This window comes from Agelaius phoeniceus, chromosome 8 (genome assembly GCF_051311805.1).
Source record: "Agelaius phoeniceus isolate bAgePho1 chromosome 8, bAgePho1.hap1, whole genome shotgun sequence".
Classification (NCBI taxonomy): Eukaryota; Metazoa; Chordata; class Aves; order Passeriformes; family Icteridae; genus Agelaius; species Agelaius phoeniceus.
Genome location: NC_135272.1, coordinates 11,329,075 through 11,345,902, shown reverse-complemented (window position 1 = coordinate 11,345,902; position 16,828 = coordinate 11,329,075). Strand labels below are relative to the sequence as shown.

Below are 16,828 nucleotides of genomic sequence, written 5' to 3'. Positions count from 1 at the left end.
ACAGTAAAAATCAGAAAAAAAGGGGGGGGGGGTAAATTTGGGATGGAAAATCAGGAACAAATAAGGAAAAATGAGCAGCGGTGTCTTGTAGGATGTGGCCCTCCTTTTGTGCTCCTTTTGGGGAGCACAGGGAAATCCCTCTGGATGACTTCCACAAGGCCCTTTCACTGCTCTTCTTTCACCAGGGGATATAAACTCATTAAAAGGAGCTTTTCCATTCTGAAAAATAAAATAAATTTAAAAAATTGCATTACTTAGAGCATGTCTCCAACAAGGTTCTTCCAAGGTTTGGAAAAGGGATGCACCCCCAGGAGCGGTGGCCCTGGAACGCCTAAGGAGGTGTGAAGAGGAGCAAGGAAGGGGTTTGGTGGGAGGTGTGAAGAACACAGAGGGATAAATGGAACACACATTAAAACACCATCCGAGAATACTAAATCTGGTGTCACTGACAGCATCCTCCTGCTGCTCACCGGGAATGACCGGCACAGGAGGGTGCCCAGCGAACCTGGGAATGTGGATCCCTGCAGGTGTTCCACGCCAGGTTGGTAGGGCTTGGAGCAACCTGGTCTAGAGGAAGGTGTCCCTGCCCAGGATGGAAATGGGATGATCGCCAGGGTCCCTTCCAACCCCGCCATTCCCCAATTCTGGACATCCCGGGATGCTCTCCAGGCTCTCTCCCGTTCCCGATCCCGCACATCCCGGGATGCTCTCCAGGCTCCCTCCCGTTCCCGGTCCCGCACATCCCGGGATGCTCTCCAGGCTCTCTCCCGTTCCCGATCCCGCACATCCCGGAATGTCTCCAGGCTCTCTCCCGTTCCCGATCCCGCACATCCCGGGATGCTCTCCAGGCTCTCTCCCGTTCCCGATCCCGCACATCCCGGGATGCTCTCCAGGCTCTCTCCCGTTCCCAATCCCGCACATCCCGGGGCTCGCTCACCCCGGGTCGGGAGGCGGGAGCGGCAACCCCGCACCACGCCCCGCCCCTCCCCGCCCCGCTCGCCCAATGGGGACGCGCGGGCCCGCCGGCGGCGCCTGTGATTGGCTGCGGGCGCTGCATATATTATCGGCGCGGCGGTCCCGCGGAGCGCGCGGACCCGGCGGCCGCGGCTGAGGGAGCCCGGGATGGTGGCGGCGGCGCCGCCGGGGCCCGCCCGGCCGCCCGCACATGGCGCGGCCCGGAGGCGGCGGCGGGGCAGCGCCCGGGGCCGCTGAGCCGGAGCCGATCCGAGCGGGACGCCAAGGAGAGGCGGCCGGTGCCCCGCCGGCGCTGATTTGGAGCCTGGGGTGAGTCCGCGGGGTCGCGGGGAGGAGTTGGGGGACGGGGATTGAGGCAGCGGAGGGGTCCCGCCGGTGGTGGGGTGGGGAGGGAGCGCTGTGGGCCGAGCGGCGGCTCCGCAAGGGCGGAGATCCCGGGTACCGACGGCGGCTCGCTCGGTGACCTTGGTCAAGTTGTGTCCCCGCTCCGGGCTCGCTTTGCAGCCTCCCCGGCGAGCTCGGGTGACGGGAAGGCACCGAGTCCTGCCCGGCGGAGCCGCCCCGGCGCGGGGCCCCACAGGTGAGGGGCGGCTGCCACCGGCCCGGTGGGACCGGGTGCCGGCGGGCTACCGGGTTAAACGGGATGCCCGGGATGCTGGGACCTGCTGCTGTGCTCTGAGTGCGCTGCCCGATGTGAAATGCCCGTGTGAGACACCCCGGTCCCTGCGGGAGCGAGATGCCCCCGCAAGTGTTGAAACGCGCATTTCTCCGATGGGCCCCGATCATCAGTGGCCTGTGGGGGGATCAGTTCCGTGGGGGGATCGCCCGTTCCCCGCACCGCAGGGCCCCGCTCCGCAGCATCGAGTCGAGCAGTGGGTGCGTGACCCGTCGGGAGATGTTTGCTCGCCTACCCGGCACAGCTCAGATAGGGAGCTCCCCTCTGCCAGGCTCCGTTCCCTTCACACTCATCTTTCCAGTAACAAACAAAACTCAGTGCCTTTAAAGCGCTGGATCGCATCAGCTCCGGGCGCCGCGCTGCCCTGTCCCTCCCCAGGGACCCGCGTGTGGCTGCCCGGGGGCGGCGGTGGCGGCTCCCGGAGTGTCCCCGCCGCGGTCCCGGAGCCGGGCACTCCGAGCCCGGGCGCTCGGGGCGGGTGGGACCCGCCGGCAGATGTCAGTGTCCCCTCTCTGTCAGCAGCCAGGAGGGTCCCTGCCAGCCCCGGAGGCCCCTGCACTTTTTCCGAAGCGGAGCTGCCTTTGGTGGCCGTGCAGTGACAGTTTGGGGAGCTGGGTCTCCAGGGGGGTAGCCCCGCTCTGACACCCCAGAGGAGCGCTCCCTCCCTCTGCCCAGCACCAGCCACCCACCACCTTATTTATCCTGCACTGCCAACGCTGAGCTACACTTGTGCATCACTGCCCGTCCGTGACACTTGTCACTCGTGTGAAGGCAGGAAAGGGAAGCAGTGATCCTCACCTTGCACTGCCTCCTGCATGAGGATGGTACTGGGCTTGCAGGATCTGTTAGGAGGAAGGAGCCATCCTCCCTGGTGAGGAGGCTGCAGGGCTGCTCCCTTTCCTTGGCTCCTTGTGCACAGGGTTGCTCTTTTTCCCCATCCCCTCGTGTGCAGCAGGGCTGCTCTTCCCTGGTCCCAAAGATCCATCTGCAGGGATTCTTTGGTCTGAGAGCTCAGCGCAAGGTGGGGAAGCCGGAGCTGCTGCTGCCGTCATTGTGCTGAGGGGGAAATTCTATTTTGCACATTTATTTGCTTTATTTAAGAGGCTTTTTGCCCGTAGGTGTGAAAGTCTCGGGTGTGCAAAGCCAGAGGGCAGAACACATGGCACTGGTGCGACTCTGCACGCAGCTGCCATCTCCCCTGACAGCGGCCCAGGCTTCAACTCATTTGATGTCTTATGCAAATCCTCGGCTCCCTGAGTTCTGGGATTTTCTGCTATTTTCCTTTACTCTCATCTTCGAGTGTCTCGCTCTTGAGGATGTGAAGAAAAGCTAATAAAAGGAACCCAGGTCGCTGAGTCCTACAGGTTTTCTAACCGGTCTCATGAGCTGAGAGGAGGAGGGGGCCGGCAATGACTTGGGGTCCCTCGGCTGTGGTGACTGATCGGGCTCCAGAGGGTGGCAGTGGGAGAACCTGCTCCCAGCCACGGCTGCGATCCTCAGCACCACGGCTCCGAGGTGTCTGTCTGTCCCCACGCCCGGAGCCGTGTGGCCGGGGCCGGCTGCCAGGTGGCTGCCAGCACCCCGCCGTGCCCGCTTTGCCAGCGATTACCGCGCTGCTGTCGCTCCGGCGGTGCCTGCTTCGCTCTCTTAATTACCCCGGCTGATCAATGGGGCCCCGGAGCTTCCTTGGCAGCGTGCGGGTACCAGCCCGGCGCTGCAGCTCCTCCCAAGCCACAGCCGAGCCGGGGCGGGGAGGAGGTGTAGGGCAGAGGAGACAGTGTAGGCAGGGCTGGCTGTAGGGGAGAGGTGTAGGGCAGAGGAGACCGTGTAGGCAGGGCTGGATGTAGGGGAGAGGTGTAGGGCAGAAGAGACAGTGTAGGCAGGGCTGGCTGTATGGGAGAGGTGTAGGGCAGAGGAGACAGTGTAGGCAGGGCTGGATGTAGGGGAGAGGTGTAGGGCAGAGGAGACAGTGTAGGCAGGGCTGGATGTAGGGGAGAGGTGTAGGGCAGAGGAGACAGTGTGGGCAGGGCTGGCTGTAGGGGAGAGGTGTAGGGCAGAGGAGACAGTGTAGGCAGGTCTGGCTGTAGGGGAGACGAGTTCCATGAAGCCCCAGGTGAGCCTGGTGGCCCCGGAGCAATGGGAGCATCCTGCTAAAATTGAGCCCTTTGGGATTGTCTGTCTCGAGGTGTGCAAGAGCAAGAGGTGGCCTGGGTGCCTGCGTGCATTCACAGATAGGCACGGCTCAGCTGAGTCAATCCACTTCAGACGCTAAACTGCACTTAGCCTTTGCCCAGGCTCTTTTAAGTGGCCTTAATTTGATAAAGCTTTTCCATGTTTAATGAGAAGGTGACTCAGTCACTGGGTTTGATGTTTGTCTGCACTGAAAGGCGTCCCCAGGGAGCTCCAGACCCTTCCCCATCGCTCCTGCACGGATGCACCTTGGCTCCCACTGTGCCCCAGGGACCATTCCCTGTGACTGGGCACATCCCACAGCCCTGCCACTGATGGTGTTGTGTACCTGCCTTGGGCACTGGGGTTTGCTTTGGCTCTGGGCTTCAGCTCAGCGTGCACAGAGGTGGTTCCAGGGTCCATCTGGAACCTTCCTGGCAAATACCACTGCTGCTCTCCCCAGTGCATGCTTCCCAGTTTCTGTATCTCCAGATCTGCTCCTGCAGCATGAAAGGGCACAAATCAATGCTAATGTCCCTAACAATTAGCTAACGTCTTAATTATCGAGCTCAGCCTGATGAGTGGTGGAGCACGTGGCTCTGGAGATGCCGTGGGCATGGAGGCAAGTGGGACCCTGGCATAACTCCGATGTTGTGCTGAGGGTGTTGCTGCTGTCACTGTCAGCTCCAAGGGCAGCAGAGGGAGGCTTTTGCAGATCACCTGAGCACCCCCATCCCTCCTTCAGCCTCTCAAACCATTTTGGATGAGGACACCACCGCAGAAGTGACCCACTGCCATCGCCAGGGTGGGGAGTGAGTGACTCTAGAAATTGCCGTGAGCTCTTTTTAAGATGTAGCTCATGACATGTGACAGTGTGGGCCATGCATCAGCCTCACTGGAGGAACATCAGGATGTTCTGCTGCAGGCAGTGGGGACACAGTGGGCTGCAAGAAGCTCAGGAAGACTTGGCCCTGAAAGAGGTTGTGATCCTAGGAAAATTTGCCAATAATATTTACTTTGGTACTCTTCTTCCTTGCTTCGGGGTTTTTACAGAAGAGGGAAGAGGAGAAAAAAAATAAGCTGGAAGTTTTCCAACTTCTGTGATGCAAAACTCTAAATCAAAAGGAAGAAGAAAAAAAAAGAGTTGTCAGATGCTTCTCATCAAATCTTCATTTTTTTGGATCAAGGAAAAGTGATTAGAAAGTTATTTCCAGCTCTAGTAGTAAGGTCAAGGGGGTTACTTGTTTCTAAGAGCTTTACTTTCCCCAGCATCCCAGGAGGATCCTGGTGTGAGCATGTGCAGGTGCACCCTGCAAAGCATTGCCCCAACCCCACAGAGCTGCAGTGCAGCCCCCCTTCCCCTCAAAGCAGAGCCAGTTCCCCCCAGCTGTGGGGATTGAGGACTGTGTGGAGCTATGGCAATATCTGCACATATTTCTTCTCTATAACTCCTGATCGATAGGAGGAAATAAATCACCCCAGCTGACAGTGGTGCAGGAGAGCTGCTCCGTGGGGATGAGCTGCTGCAGAGCTCAGTGCAGCCCCCACACAGGCCTTTCCTTGCCCGTTCTGCCTGACTTGGGACTCCAGCTCCTGTTGGCAAGGATGCTGCCGTGCGTCATCACCCGTCCCCAGGCAGGAGCCTCCCTCGGAGGTGCCACCACACGCGGTGTAAATAGGAGGGAAGTGTGAATAAAAGCTCACTCAGCAAGGCTGGAAACTTTGCTTCATACCAGGAGGGATTCTTCACTGGTTTTGTACCAGTTTGCCCCGGCCATGTGCTGGAAATATCAAATCCTATTTTTATTGCTCTGTAGTAAAACATGAAGTAGCCATAGGGAAACATGCCATGCTCAGCCTGGAATCTCAGAACCAGCTCCCCAGGGAAGGTGTCAGAGCAGGCAGAGATGGTTTCTAGCTGGTCTAGGGACCACAGCCTGAGGGAAAAGGTGACCCAAAGTGGGTCTACCCATAATATCCATCCCCAGATGATGGTGAGCCAGATGTTTGCTGCTTTAGCTGTGGTGCTGTGGTGGGAGAGGGGATTTTGAGGGGAAGGATAGCATGGGAGCCTTTCTTGGCCAAGGCACGTGGAGATGCCCTCCAGGATGGTTAGTGCTGGTGGGAAGCATTTAATGTCTAGGATGGTTTGATGGAAAAGACAGTGCTCTGCCTGGTGTGTCCCCCCCCCCAAAAAAATCCCCTCTGTGCTTTGAATCAAAGGAAGAAAACTCCTATGTCCTTCTGATTTACACCAGGAAAGCCTCAGGGAGGGTGGTGAAGTGACTGGTGCAAAACCAGTCTGTGTTGGTGTGAAGTGGTGATGGATGAGGCCAATGTCCCATGGCACTTGTGGAAAAGCATCTCCTTTAACCACTTAAAACCCCCTTTAACATCCCCTGTGAGACCCAGGCTGCTACAGACCCGTGTGGAGGGAGGGGGGAGAGGGACACAGCCAGGGAAGCAGCCCCTGCCCAGCCCCACCTCAGCTGGAGCTGGGTCAGGAGCCACTTAAAACCCATGGATGATGATGGGAGACAAGGAGACAGGGTGTGCCAAGCCTGTTTGTGGGGCAACAGGCAGAGTTCCAGTGCACCAGATATTTAAACAAGCTGTTTTGCTGTCACAGCCACATTTAATGCTACAAGCAGTGTGTTTCCATGGACAGGGTTTAGAAAAAGGAGCTGTTCAAGGAGGCTTTACCCTCCCTCAGCTTCTGAGCTGAGATCCAGAGTGTTGCTTTCCTCCTTGCTGTGTGGGAAAGGGCTCAAATCACTGAGGGTTTAGCCTGTGGTCAGTATCTAAACCATCCATGAGGTTACTGCCAGACCCTGGCTCCCACCATTCTCTCCTGGACACAGCAGCGGGACCCACAGCTGCAGGCAGCATGGACCTGGGGGGTTAATCTTGAGCTTTGAGGATCCCTTTGGTCCCCAGGCCACATCAATTTTTAATTGTACCAGCAAATATTCCTGAGAAGGGGAGCAAGCTGCAGGTCTGCTTCAGGCAGACTCTGCATCCCATCTCTCTGCTTGCCCTCAGCCCAGCCTTGGTTGCAGGCAGGGAGGATTAGGGGGCAGCCAAATGCCTTGGCTCAGCCACCACCCACACATGGCAGCACACAAGCAGCTCTGTGAGCCTCTGGCATCAGGTCCTGCCACGTTTTGGGGGTGACAGATGCCCCCTCCAACACCTGAGGCACAGAGCAAGGAAACCAGGCTGGCATTGCCTGCCCCCCGAGGCCAGCATGGGACAGGTTTGGGCCAGGATTTGGGCACATCCTGCCCCACGTGCCAGGGGCAGGAGGCAGTGACTGGGCTGTCATGTGGCTGCCTGCCAGGCTGAGAAAAACCAGGGTGACATGTGAAAAAAGAGTGTGGGGGAACAGAAGCCCTGCCTGCTGCTCCTGCCCACCCCACTGCTCTGGCACCCCAGCCTGGTGATGTGAAAGTCTCAGCTTTTGTTTAAAATTCACAGGGCCCCAGCCTCGAGGGCTGAGCGAGAAGCTGAGAAAGTGTAATCAAAGGGCACCCTTAAGGGTTTAAATATAGAAGAGAGGGAGAAAAAAAATTGAAAAAAACATATTATTACATGTTCAAGCATGATGATTCATCCAGCAAAGCCCTGTTAGGGAGAAGGCAGGGTTGGTGTGAGCTCAGCAGGGATGGGCATTTGGGCTCCAGCCGCCTTCCTGGAATAAAAACCACCTTCCCTGGCAGGACTGCAGCAAGGGGGTCCCTGTTCTGAGGCAAACAGCTGCTGATGCCTCACAGCACACCTGGCCTTGTGCAGATCCCCATCTCCCACCTTTGCTGGCAAAGTCAAGCTCTGTCCTTGTGGTTGCTGCTGCCAGAAAAGCTCCATCTTTACTTTGCACTCAAAACACTACTTCCATCAGCCTAGGCAGCCTTGGAGTGGGCATCCATCCATCCATCCATCCATCCATCCATCCATCCATCCAGACACTAGCAGGACACAAAGACAGGTCTAACATCAACCAGACATGATTCAGTCCATACCTGGAGAAACTCATTTTCCCAGTTCCCCACGATTATAATTTTTAGCCCCACCTGAAATGAGCTGCGTGCTCATGACATTTGTCCCCACAATGCAGGGTGCAGGGCAGCCCACAGCAGCGAGCTGTGTCATATAATAATAATAAATAAATAATATGCCAGGCTGATGTCCAGCAGAGAAAACCATAAAGAAAAAGCCAGAAATTCCTCAAACAGCCATCAACCAGGATCTCATTTAACTCCAGCACCCCCAGCACCATAATATCTTCTTTCCTGTGGCATGATCAGGCTCTCCCAGGAGCGCAGTTTTCCCTCTGTCAGCAGCATCCCAGCCAGCATTCCAGAGCTTGCTCCCGGTTTCTCCCCGGTCCTCACGGGCTTCCCCTCTTGTCGTTGCAGGGCGGGGCTGTCCCGGAGGGTTGCCGCGGGGTGAGAGAATGAAGAAGCCGGCCGGGCAGCAGCAGGATGGGGCGGCAGGACCTGCCCCGTGCTGACGGGCCCCCGCCCATGCTGCCCTGGCCGCTGGCCCTGCTGGCCCTGAGCGCCTGCTGCCGCTGCAGCGCCGTGCCCCAGGGCCATGCAGCCCCCGCCACGCCCTCCTCTTCCTCCTCATCCTCCTCTCCCGCGGCCCGGGCGCCTCTCGACTGGCTCCTCACCGACCGGGGACCCTTCTACCGAGCCCAGGAGTACGTGGACTTCATGGAGCGCTACCGGCAGGGTTTCACCACCAGGTACAGGATCTACAGGTGAGAGGCTGTGAGGGGGATGTGGGGGCATGGCAAAGTGGAGGCAGACCCTCTCTAATCCATGTGAACAGACCCCCATGAGTGGGAGGAGGCTGTCCATTGGGTGGGTGTGAGATGCTGCTTTTCCGGGGAATGTAATAGCAGCCCCCCCCAGGATGCTCATGGTGAGGCCAGCTGGGCTCCAGGCTGTCAGGGTCTCTAGCTGCTCAGAGTGACCCCAAGGTGCATTAGAAAGTCTCTTTTCCCAGCCCAGCGCTTGAAGAAGGAGTCAGGGCTCTTCATTTCTCAGTCCCAAGGTTGTTTTTTGCATCTTATTTATAAAATTCTTTCTCCTGCCCTGCCGAGGTCCGTCCAGCAGGACAGTTCCAGGCACACTGCCTGCCCCCAGGGCAGTGTTATGTCTTTATACTAAAAACTACATGTACAATATTTACAATTACTTTCTAGTACCTATCACCTATGTTAGACACTGAGCTTCTACTCTAAACCAATCCAAAAGTGCCAACATCACAGCAGAAGATGGAGGCCAAGAAGAAGAAGAAGGAGAAAGGCTGAACACACCCAGATCCCTCCATCTTACCCCCCTGAACCTCCATTCTAGAAACCCCAAAATCTACTTTTTCACCTTGTGATAAATTCACCATCATTCTACTTAATTTGTCATGGCTTGCAGATCTTCATCTAAGGTTGGTAACTTGCTCCATGGGTCATGATCAAACCCACAGGCATTTCTGGGCTCTGTGCCAGGGTCTCTGAGCCCCCTGGCAGGGGTCTGGGCTGCTCAGGACAGCCAGAGGGATGTCCTGGGTCCTGACACCAGGCAGGATTTGCCCTAAGATGGGAGGGATTTGGTGCACAGGTTGAGATGGGATCAGCCCTTATGGCAGGAGGCACAGAGCCCACTGGGCTGGATGGGTCTCGTGTGCTCCAGTCCCTTTGGACATCCTCCACCTACCAATCTCCTGCCCTGAGGTGGAGGCTGGGGACAGCAGAAAGGACAGTGTGCATGTGTTGTCCACCTTCCAGGCCCTTTGGACAAAGAGGCTCTTTTGTCCTTTTTCTGTGCACAAAGATGTCTCTGTGCCAAATTACTGAACCTGCCTAGACTGGCAGTCCTCTGGGGCTGGGATGCTGCTGGGGCTTGAGAAAAGCCCCCCTGACTGACCCCCTGGCATGTCCCCAGTGCCATCAGCCCATGGTCTACTGTGGGATGCTATATGCATGGGGGCCAAGGCTGGAGGGGGTTTCTTGCCAGCAGAGAACCACGTTTGGCAGCAGTGGGGTCCCCTCACCACAGCAAAGGGCCACCACCTGACAGCCTCTGTGGGAAACCCACTCCACTCCGCCACCTCCTGGGCCTCCACCACCTCACTGGGGCTGTCACCTCTGCCTAGTGAGCCCTTTCCCTTCCACTCCCCACCAGTGCTGAGCCCTGGGGGCTTCCAGCAGCAAAGCAAAGCCTGACCAGGGCCCCTTGGGAATGCTGACGTGGGTGCAGGGATTGCAGCCTTGTTATGCAGCCCAGCACCCCCAGGGAGCTCCTCTCCCCTTTCCTGTGTGCTGATGCTGCCATGCTGAGGGACCTGCATCCTCCAGGGATGCTGCTGGTGACGGTGGTGGGACAGGAAGGAGCAGCCAGAGGGACAGCAGCTGGCTCACACCTCCCCAGAGGCAGAGAACCTGCTCTCAGCCTTTGGGGCTTGTTTGCCTCTGAGATGGAAGGGGAGAAATTGGCACCCCAGCCCCAAGGGAGTGTGTGTGTGCAAGGGGAGAGGCAGCATCCCCCCCTGCCTCATCCTCAGCTCTGCTACTGGCTCCTGCATCTTCTGGGCCCAAAAGTCATGGTGGGAGGCAACCTGTCATCTGCCAAGCCCAGCAGCTGCTGCTTTGCACCCATCCACTGCTCCCTCCTTCTCCCTCCCTCTCCCTGTTTTCCCAGCCAGCCCTGGTGAAACTGTCTGAGAGGCACAGCCTGGTTTTAATTAGAGCCAAATGCCAAAGATTAAGCTGAAATTTGCTGCTGGTTGTTTATGAGGCCGTGGGGTTTTGGAGGCAGTGACAGGCTGGGTGGCACATTCACAGCATCTGGGGCTCTGAGGGGACCCACCACATCCCAACACCTCCAGCTTCCCACAAAATGCTGCTGATGTTTAAAACCATGACACCCCCAGATGCTGGATCTGTAGGCTGGAGGAGGGATGAGCTGCAGGCAGCCCAAAGGGCTGGAAAAGGCTCTAGCCCTGCCCTGGGCTGTGATTAATGCCTTCCGGAGGTGCTGGGTTAATCAATAGCCGGCATCTCCGCTGCTTGTAGCTCTTTATCACCATCAATGGCTTAGGGAGGGACGGTGCTTTTGTCCTGCCTGGATCCATAGCTGGCAGCAGGTCCTTCACTTCCAATGGGCAGGTCGGGATGATTGTAACCAGTTTTCCACCTGTCCTGAATGGAAATCAGGGACATAAGGAAGGAGAGCATGCATGTGGTGCCGTGGCCAGACCCACTTCACACCCTCTCCCCACTGCTGCTCTCCTCCCACAGAGAGTTTGCCCGTTGGAAGGTGAATAATTTGGCCTTGGAGAGGAAAGATTTCTTCAGCCTCCCACTTCCCCTGGCCCCCGAATTCATCCGCAACATCCGGCTGCTGGGGCGGCGGCCCAGCCCGCAGCAGATCACCGACAGCCTCATCAAGAAGTATGGGACACACTTCCTGCTGGCTGCCACGCTGGGAGGTGAGTGCTGGGCTGCTCAGCCCCTCGCACAAGGAGGGGCAGTGGGAAAAGAAGCACTGCACGGCCAGGAAAGGGAATGGGGGGAGCCCACAGCCTTCCACAAGTGTCGCGTGTCCCCCCAGGAGAGGAGTCCCTGACCATTTTCGTGGACAAGCGCAAGCTGAGCCGGAGGGCAGAGCCCGCGGCGGGGGCTGGGAACAGCTCGGGGGTCTCGCTGGAGACCCTGCACCAGCTGGCAGCTTCCTACTTCATCGACAGGGAGAGCACCCTGCGCCGGCTGCACCACATCCAGATCGCCACGGCTGCCATCAAGGTAGGAGAGGGACTGAGCAGGGGCCAGCGCCGGGACTCCCCAGGGGCCCCTCGCAGCTGGCCCGAGCTGGAACAGCATCCCCCAGAGAGGAGAGAGCCGGGGAAGTTAACACCTTCCCATTATTTGTGGGAAATTGGGCACGCTAATAAAGGCACATTTTTCAGCGGGCTGCCGCCTGTCAACAGCTAATTAGCAGATAATTAGTTCTCCTCTCCGACCATCGCCCTGCTATGAGGAGGGGGGCTTGGCCAGCGGGTCAGGGATTATCTGCAGCGCTCTCATCTGGGTAGGGCGCCCTGTGTCCCCTCCTGTGTACCCTGACCGCCTCTATGTCCCCACCTTAGGTGACAGAAACACGGACAGGGCCACTGGGCTGCAGCAACTATGACAACCTGGACTCGGTGAGCTCTGTCCTGGTGCAGAGCCCTGAGAACAAAGTGCAGCTCCAAGGTAGGACTGGGCTCGTGGGGATGTGGGGACGGACAAGTGCTGCCATGGGATGCTTGTGGGTGCACGGGGGGGTGCAGGGGAGGATGCTGGCATGAGATGCTGCTTCTAATTTCAGGGCTGGGGAGGAGAGGGGAGGAAAATAATGAAAACTGGGCAGGATGAGGTTGTTGCTTGTCTGCCAAGAGGAGCCGAGATCGATGCAGAGCCCAGACAAGCGACTCCACAGCAAATTGATATGATGATCATGCGAGGGTGGGAGCCCGGCGAGGGGGGAGAGGCTGGTGCCCTCCTCGCCCAGGCGATGTTTGAGGGGCTCCGTGCGTGCCCTGATGCCCTCGGGGCTGCTCCCTCCCCAGGGCTGCAGACGGTGCTCCCCTCCTACCTGCGGGAGAGGTTCGTGGCCGCCGCCCTCAGCTACATCGCCTGCGGCTCGGCGGGGGAGCTGGTGTGCCGCCGCAGCGACTGCCGCTGCCAGTGCCAGCCCGCCTTCCCCCGCTGCAACTGCCCCGAGGCCGACATCCAGGCGCTGGAGAGCAGCCTGGCCCAGCTCGGGCGGGCCTGGGAGAGCCACCACAGCCAGTTCGAGGAGTCAGGTGAGGCTGGGCAGACCCCACCGAGCATCTCCTTCCCCTTGTGAGCAGCCCAGGCTGGGTGCTGGGTCTTCTCACCATGAAGAGCTCGGGTGGAGGGAGAATGCTTTCAGCTCCACCTTCACTGCCTGCTCTCCAGAGTCCCTGATGCCATCTCCTTCTCCCCACAGAGGAGTTTCAGGCCCTGGTGAAAAGACTGCCCACGGACCGTTTCCTGAACAGGACAGCCATCTCCCACTTCTGGAGCATGGATCTGGATGTCCAGCATCGCTACCAGCAGCTGGGCACGAGCCTGAAGCTGCTCTCCAGGAAAACCTTCCGGCTCATCCGGCGGCTCTTCAACCTCAGCAAGCGCTGCCACCGCCAGCCTCGCTTCAAGCTGCCCAAGGAGAGGTAGGGTGCCCTGGCAGCCCTTGCTGGGGACACTGCCCCGTGCCCCGAGGGTGGGGCACAGCCAGGGCTACCTCCCTGTGGCTCCCACCGAGGAGGGGGTGAGCAGGCAGCAGGAGCGGCTGTACCAGCTTGGAATGTGGCCTTGAGAGATCAGGTGCAGACCTGAAGGTGAAAAATGGGTTCATGGGGGGGCCACCAGCAGAGCTGAAAACAAACACGAGGTGGGCAGCTCTTCCATCCTTAGGGAAAGCCAGTCACATCCCAAAAGATGCCATCTAAGCCTCTCTTCTGTGTTTCCTGTGCACCAGGTCCCTCCCTTACTGGTGGAGCCGCGCACAGTCGCTCCTGTACTGCAGCGAGACCACCGTGCCTGGGACCTTCCTGGAAGAAAGCCACAGCTGTAGCTGTCCCTTGGAGCAGCCCTCCTGCCAGGGCTCCATACCGTGTGCCTTGGGCGAGGGGCCAGCCTGCGCCAGCTGTGACCAGGACAACAGCACCCGCTGCGGGACCTGCCACCACGGCTACGCGCTCACCCAGGGCTTCTGCCGCCCTGAGGTGGCCGACTCCCTGGAGCACTACCTGGGGCTGGAGACGGACCTGCAGGACCTGGAGCTCAAGTACCTCCTGCAGAAGCGGGACAGCCGCATCGAGGTGCACTCCATCTTCATCAGCAACGACATGCGCCTGGGCAGCTGGTTCGACCCCTCCTGGAGGAAGCGCATGCTCCTCACCCTCAAGAGCAACAAGTACAAGCCCGGGCTGGTTCACGTCATGCTGGCCCTCTCTCTGCAGATCTGCCTCACCAAGAACAGCACCCTGGAGCCCGTCATGGCCATCTATGTTAACCCCTTTGGGGGAAGCCACTCAGAGAGCTGGTTCATGCCTGTCAACGAGGGCAGCTTCCCAGACTGGGAAAGGACTACCGTAGATGCCTCTGCCCAGTGCCAAAACTGGACGATCACCTTGGGCAACAAGTGGAAGACCTTCTTTGAAACGGTCCACGTCTACCTGCGGAGCCGCATCAAGTCTCTGGATGACAGCTCCAACGAGACAATCTACTACGAGCCCTTGGAGATGTCAGATCCCTCCAAGAACCTGGGCTACATGAAAATCAACAGCTTGCAAGTCTTTGGCTACAGCCTGCCCTTTGAGCCGGACGCTATCCGTGACCTGATCCTCCAGCTGGACTACCCCTACACCCAGGGCTCCCAGGACTCAGCCATGCTCCAGCTGCTGGAGATCAGGGACAGGGTGAACAGGCTCTCACCCCCGGGCAAAATCCGCCTCGACCTCTTCACTTGCTTGCTCCGGCACCGGCTCAAGCTGGCCAACAACGAGGTGGCGAGGATCCAGTCCTCCCTGAGGGCCTTCAACGCCAAGCTGCCCAACGCCCTGGAGCAGGAGACGGGCAAGCTGTGCAGCTAACACAGCTGGCAGCGCTCACACCTCGGCCCAGGGGGCTGGCAGGACAGACTTCCTGGGGAGGAGAGAGAAAGAACCACCCTAAAAATTGAAATCAAGGCCTTACCTTAGTGCCAACTGCGTGCTTCCATGGTACACCCAGCAACTGGCCAAAGAGACGCAGGGCTCGGGCAGATGGAGGATGCCAGTGGGACTGAGGAGGAGGGATGGCTCATTGCATTGTGAACTGGCTCTGAGCATGGGGACAATGCCACTGTGGCCACCACGGAGGTGGCTGGGGAGGTGTGCCAGCAGCCCAGGGGGGTGTGGCTTGGCCAGAGGCAGCTGCTGGTCCCACCAGAGCAGGTGCTTAACCCACTGTAAGGATCCCCCAGCGGCGGCCTCCTCGCCACCCCAACTTTTGTAGTGTTTTTAAGAGGTTTCTACTGGCACCTTTGCCTTTGCGTCCCCCACGATCCATCCTGCAGCCGTGGCCTCGCACACGGTGCTGGGGGGGGTCCACAGCACAGGCCCTGCAGACCCAGCAGGTCTCCCCTGGGGCCTCTCCACGAGCACCTCGTGTCTGCTGCCATGCCGAGGCACCGTCTCACCCCTTGCCTGGAAGGACCTGGCACCTGCCCGGGGATGCTGCCATCACAGACACCCACGGAGACCTCTGGGCCAAGGTTCCCTACAAAACAGAAAAACCAACAAAAAAAACCCCACCCTAATGCAAAAGAAAGAAAAAGAAAATGTTTTATTTATGTATTTATTTATTTGGTTTGTTTGGGACAGGTTTTTTTAAGCCTATTCATTTGGGGAGTGTCATTTCTTGTCAGTGGCTCCAGCCAAGAGACATCTTAGTAAAATGTATCTGTTTAATATATTTTTAAAAAAATGCCTTTTTTGAGCAAAAGAGCTACCAAAACCAACTGAGATTAAAAAAAAAAAAAAAAAGAAAGAAAAGAAGAGAACAGTTACTGTCATCCCTAGCCCTGGCTTTTCCTGTGCTGTGTGGCTCCCCTCCTTCCCTCCCTCCTTCCCGGTGCTGCTGTGCTGGGTGCCTGACTGGAATATCAAGCAGTGGAGCTGCCCGGCTGTCAGAAGGGAATGTCGGGTACCCAGACAAGCAGAGCTCACTGCTCCAGTGCCTGCCCTCATTCCTTGGCCAAGGATGAGGCAGAGAGAGGCAGGAGCCGACCCTGTGACCGCAGGGATCCCCAAGGGAGGCGTGCAGACAGAGGGGATGGTGCAGGGAAAGGAGAGGGATGGGAGAAGTGAATCAGTGTGCAGGTCTGAGAACGCCTTCTAATCCTCCACAGCTGGCAAAACTTGTCTGCTTGGATGTGCAAAGGCAGTGGAAACCTGAACTCATCCATCCTGCTCCTGTCACCCACCTCTCCTCCATCCTCGGGCTGGGCAGATAAAGAGATAGGCGGGAGGAAAATAACACCAGGAGAGATAAAGAGACAGACAAGAGGAAAATAAAACAGGGACAGATAAACCATACTTGCTATTTATATTCCCTGTCTAATCTATCAATCCATCAGGCTGGCTATTGTGGTTATAGCAGCCCTCAATCTGTCACCTAGACTTCTATTTTCCACACATCTGTCTTCCTTTGCCCACTTCTCCTCTCTCTCCCAGTCCTAAAGGGAAAAAAACCCAGGCAATTAAACACACCAGGAGGAAATGAAAAGTCAAAGCCATCCTCTGGGCTCAGCCTGGGGATGGGGAGGGCACAGGCATGAAGGCCAGCAGTGCTCCTGAGCAGGCAGGGCTGCCAGGAGGATTCCTGGTTAGAGAAGTTATTTTGGCTTCTGCTGTACATATTCCATCACTTCTTGGTTGTCCAGAGCAGCTGTGGCTGCCCCATCACTGGAAGTGTCCAAGGCCAGGTTGGATGAGGCTTTGGTGTCTACTGGAAGGTGTCTCTGCCTGTGGAAGGTTAGAACAAGATGAGATTTAAGGTGTCTTCTAACCCAAACCATTCTGGGGTTCTCCCCATCATCCTGTGGGCCATGTGTCAGGCTAACATTCCTTAACTCCATCCCATCTCCTCTAGACAGAGCATTTCCTACCATGTTTTTTGGTGCCCTGAACCAGTCCCACATCCTCAAAATGAATGCAAGAGTTGTTGGGATGACTGGGAGCACTGCAAAGGACCCATCAAGGGATGCACCCTGCACTTCTCTGGCTCCACATGGAGCCAGGTGATGCCCTAACAGTCCCATGTGTGAGGAGGAAGTGGACAAAGGCAATTTACTTTTAATTTGATGCCAAAAAAGCAGGGAGCAGGGGGAGGCAGGCAGCTGGAAGGAGGAGCCATCAGCTCTTTGCATCCTCAGCAGTTGTCCCTGGGGCTGCACT

General features: G+C 57.7%; 2 protein-coding genes across 4 annotated transcripts in view; one reads left to right on the top strand and one right to left on the bottom strand.

Annotated features, from left to right (window-relative positions):
- Positions 1–1,093: 1,093 nt before the first annotated feature.
- On the top strand, positions 1,094–15,344 carry BRINP2 (BMP/retinoic acid inducible neural specific 2). 3 transcript variants are annotated; one of them, XM_077182003.1, is made up of 8 exons: positions 1,094–1,284; positions 8,236–8,567; positions 11,121–11,311; positions 11,434–11,624; positions 11,969–12,074; positions 12,431–12,667; positions 12,835–13,057; positions 13,366–15,344. In XM_077182003.1, exons 2-8 carry the CDS (start codon positions 8,302–8,304, stop codon positions 14,480–14,482), a joined length of 2,331 nt encoding a protein of 776 aa, XP_077038118.1. In that variant the 5' UTR covers positions 1,094–1,284; positions 8,236–8,301; the 3' UTR covers positions 14,483–15,344. The 3 variants fall into 3 exon arrangements, with proteins under 3 accessions (XP_077038118.1, XP_054494394.2, XP_077038119.1); XM_054638419.2 differs by having other exon boundaries at positions 8,236–8,582; XM_077182004.1 differs by lacking the exon at positions 12,431–12,667 and having other exon boundaries at positions 8,236–8,582.
- A 148-nt stretch (positions 15,345–15,492) lies between these two features.
- The window catches only part of LOC143694626 (uncharacterized), a 120,182-nt gene continuing 118,846 nt past the window's right edge, over positions 15,493–16,828 (bottom strand). Inside the window, exon 6 of the mRNA XM_077182005.1 lies at positions 15,493–16,396. The gene's annotated coding sequence lies outside the window, so the exon portion shown is untranslated. The remainder of the gene's footprint in view (positions 16,397–16,828) is intronic.

Coding starts and splice junctions, on each gene's coding strand:
- BRINP2 (XM_054638419.2), top strand. CDS start 8,302: ATGGGGCGGCAGGACCTGCCCCGTGCTGACGGGCCCCCGCCCATGCTG. Junction 8,583..11,120: donor ACCAGGTACAGGATCTACAG/GTGAGAGGCTGT, acceptor CTCCTCCCACAG/AGAGTTTGCCCGTTGGAAGG. Junction 12,075..12,430: donor GAACAAAGTGCAGCTCCAAG/GTAGGACTGGGC, acceptor CTCCCTCCCCAG/GGCTGCAGACGGTGCTCCCC.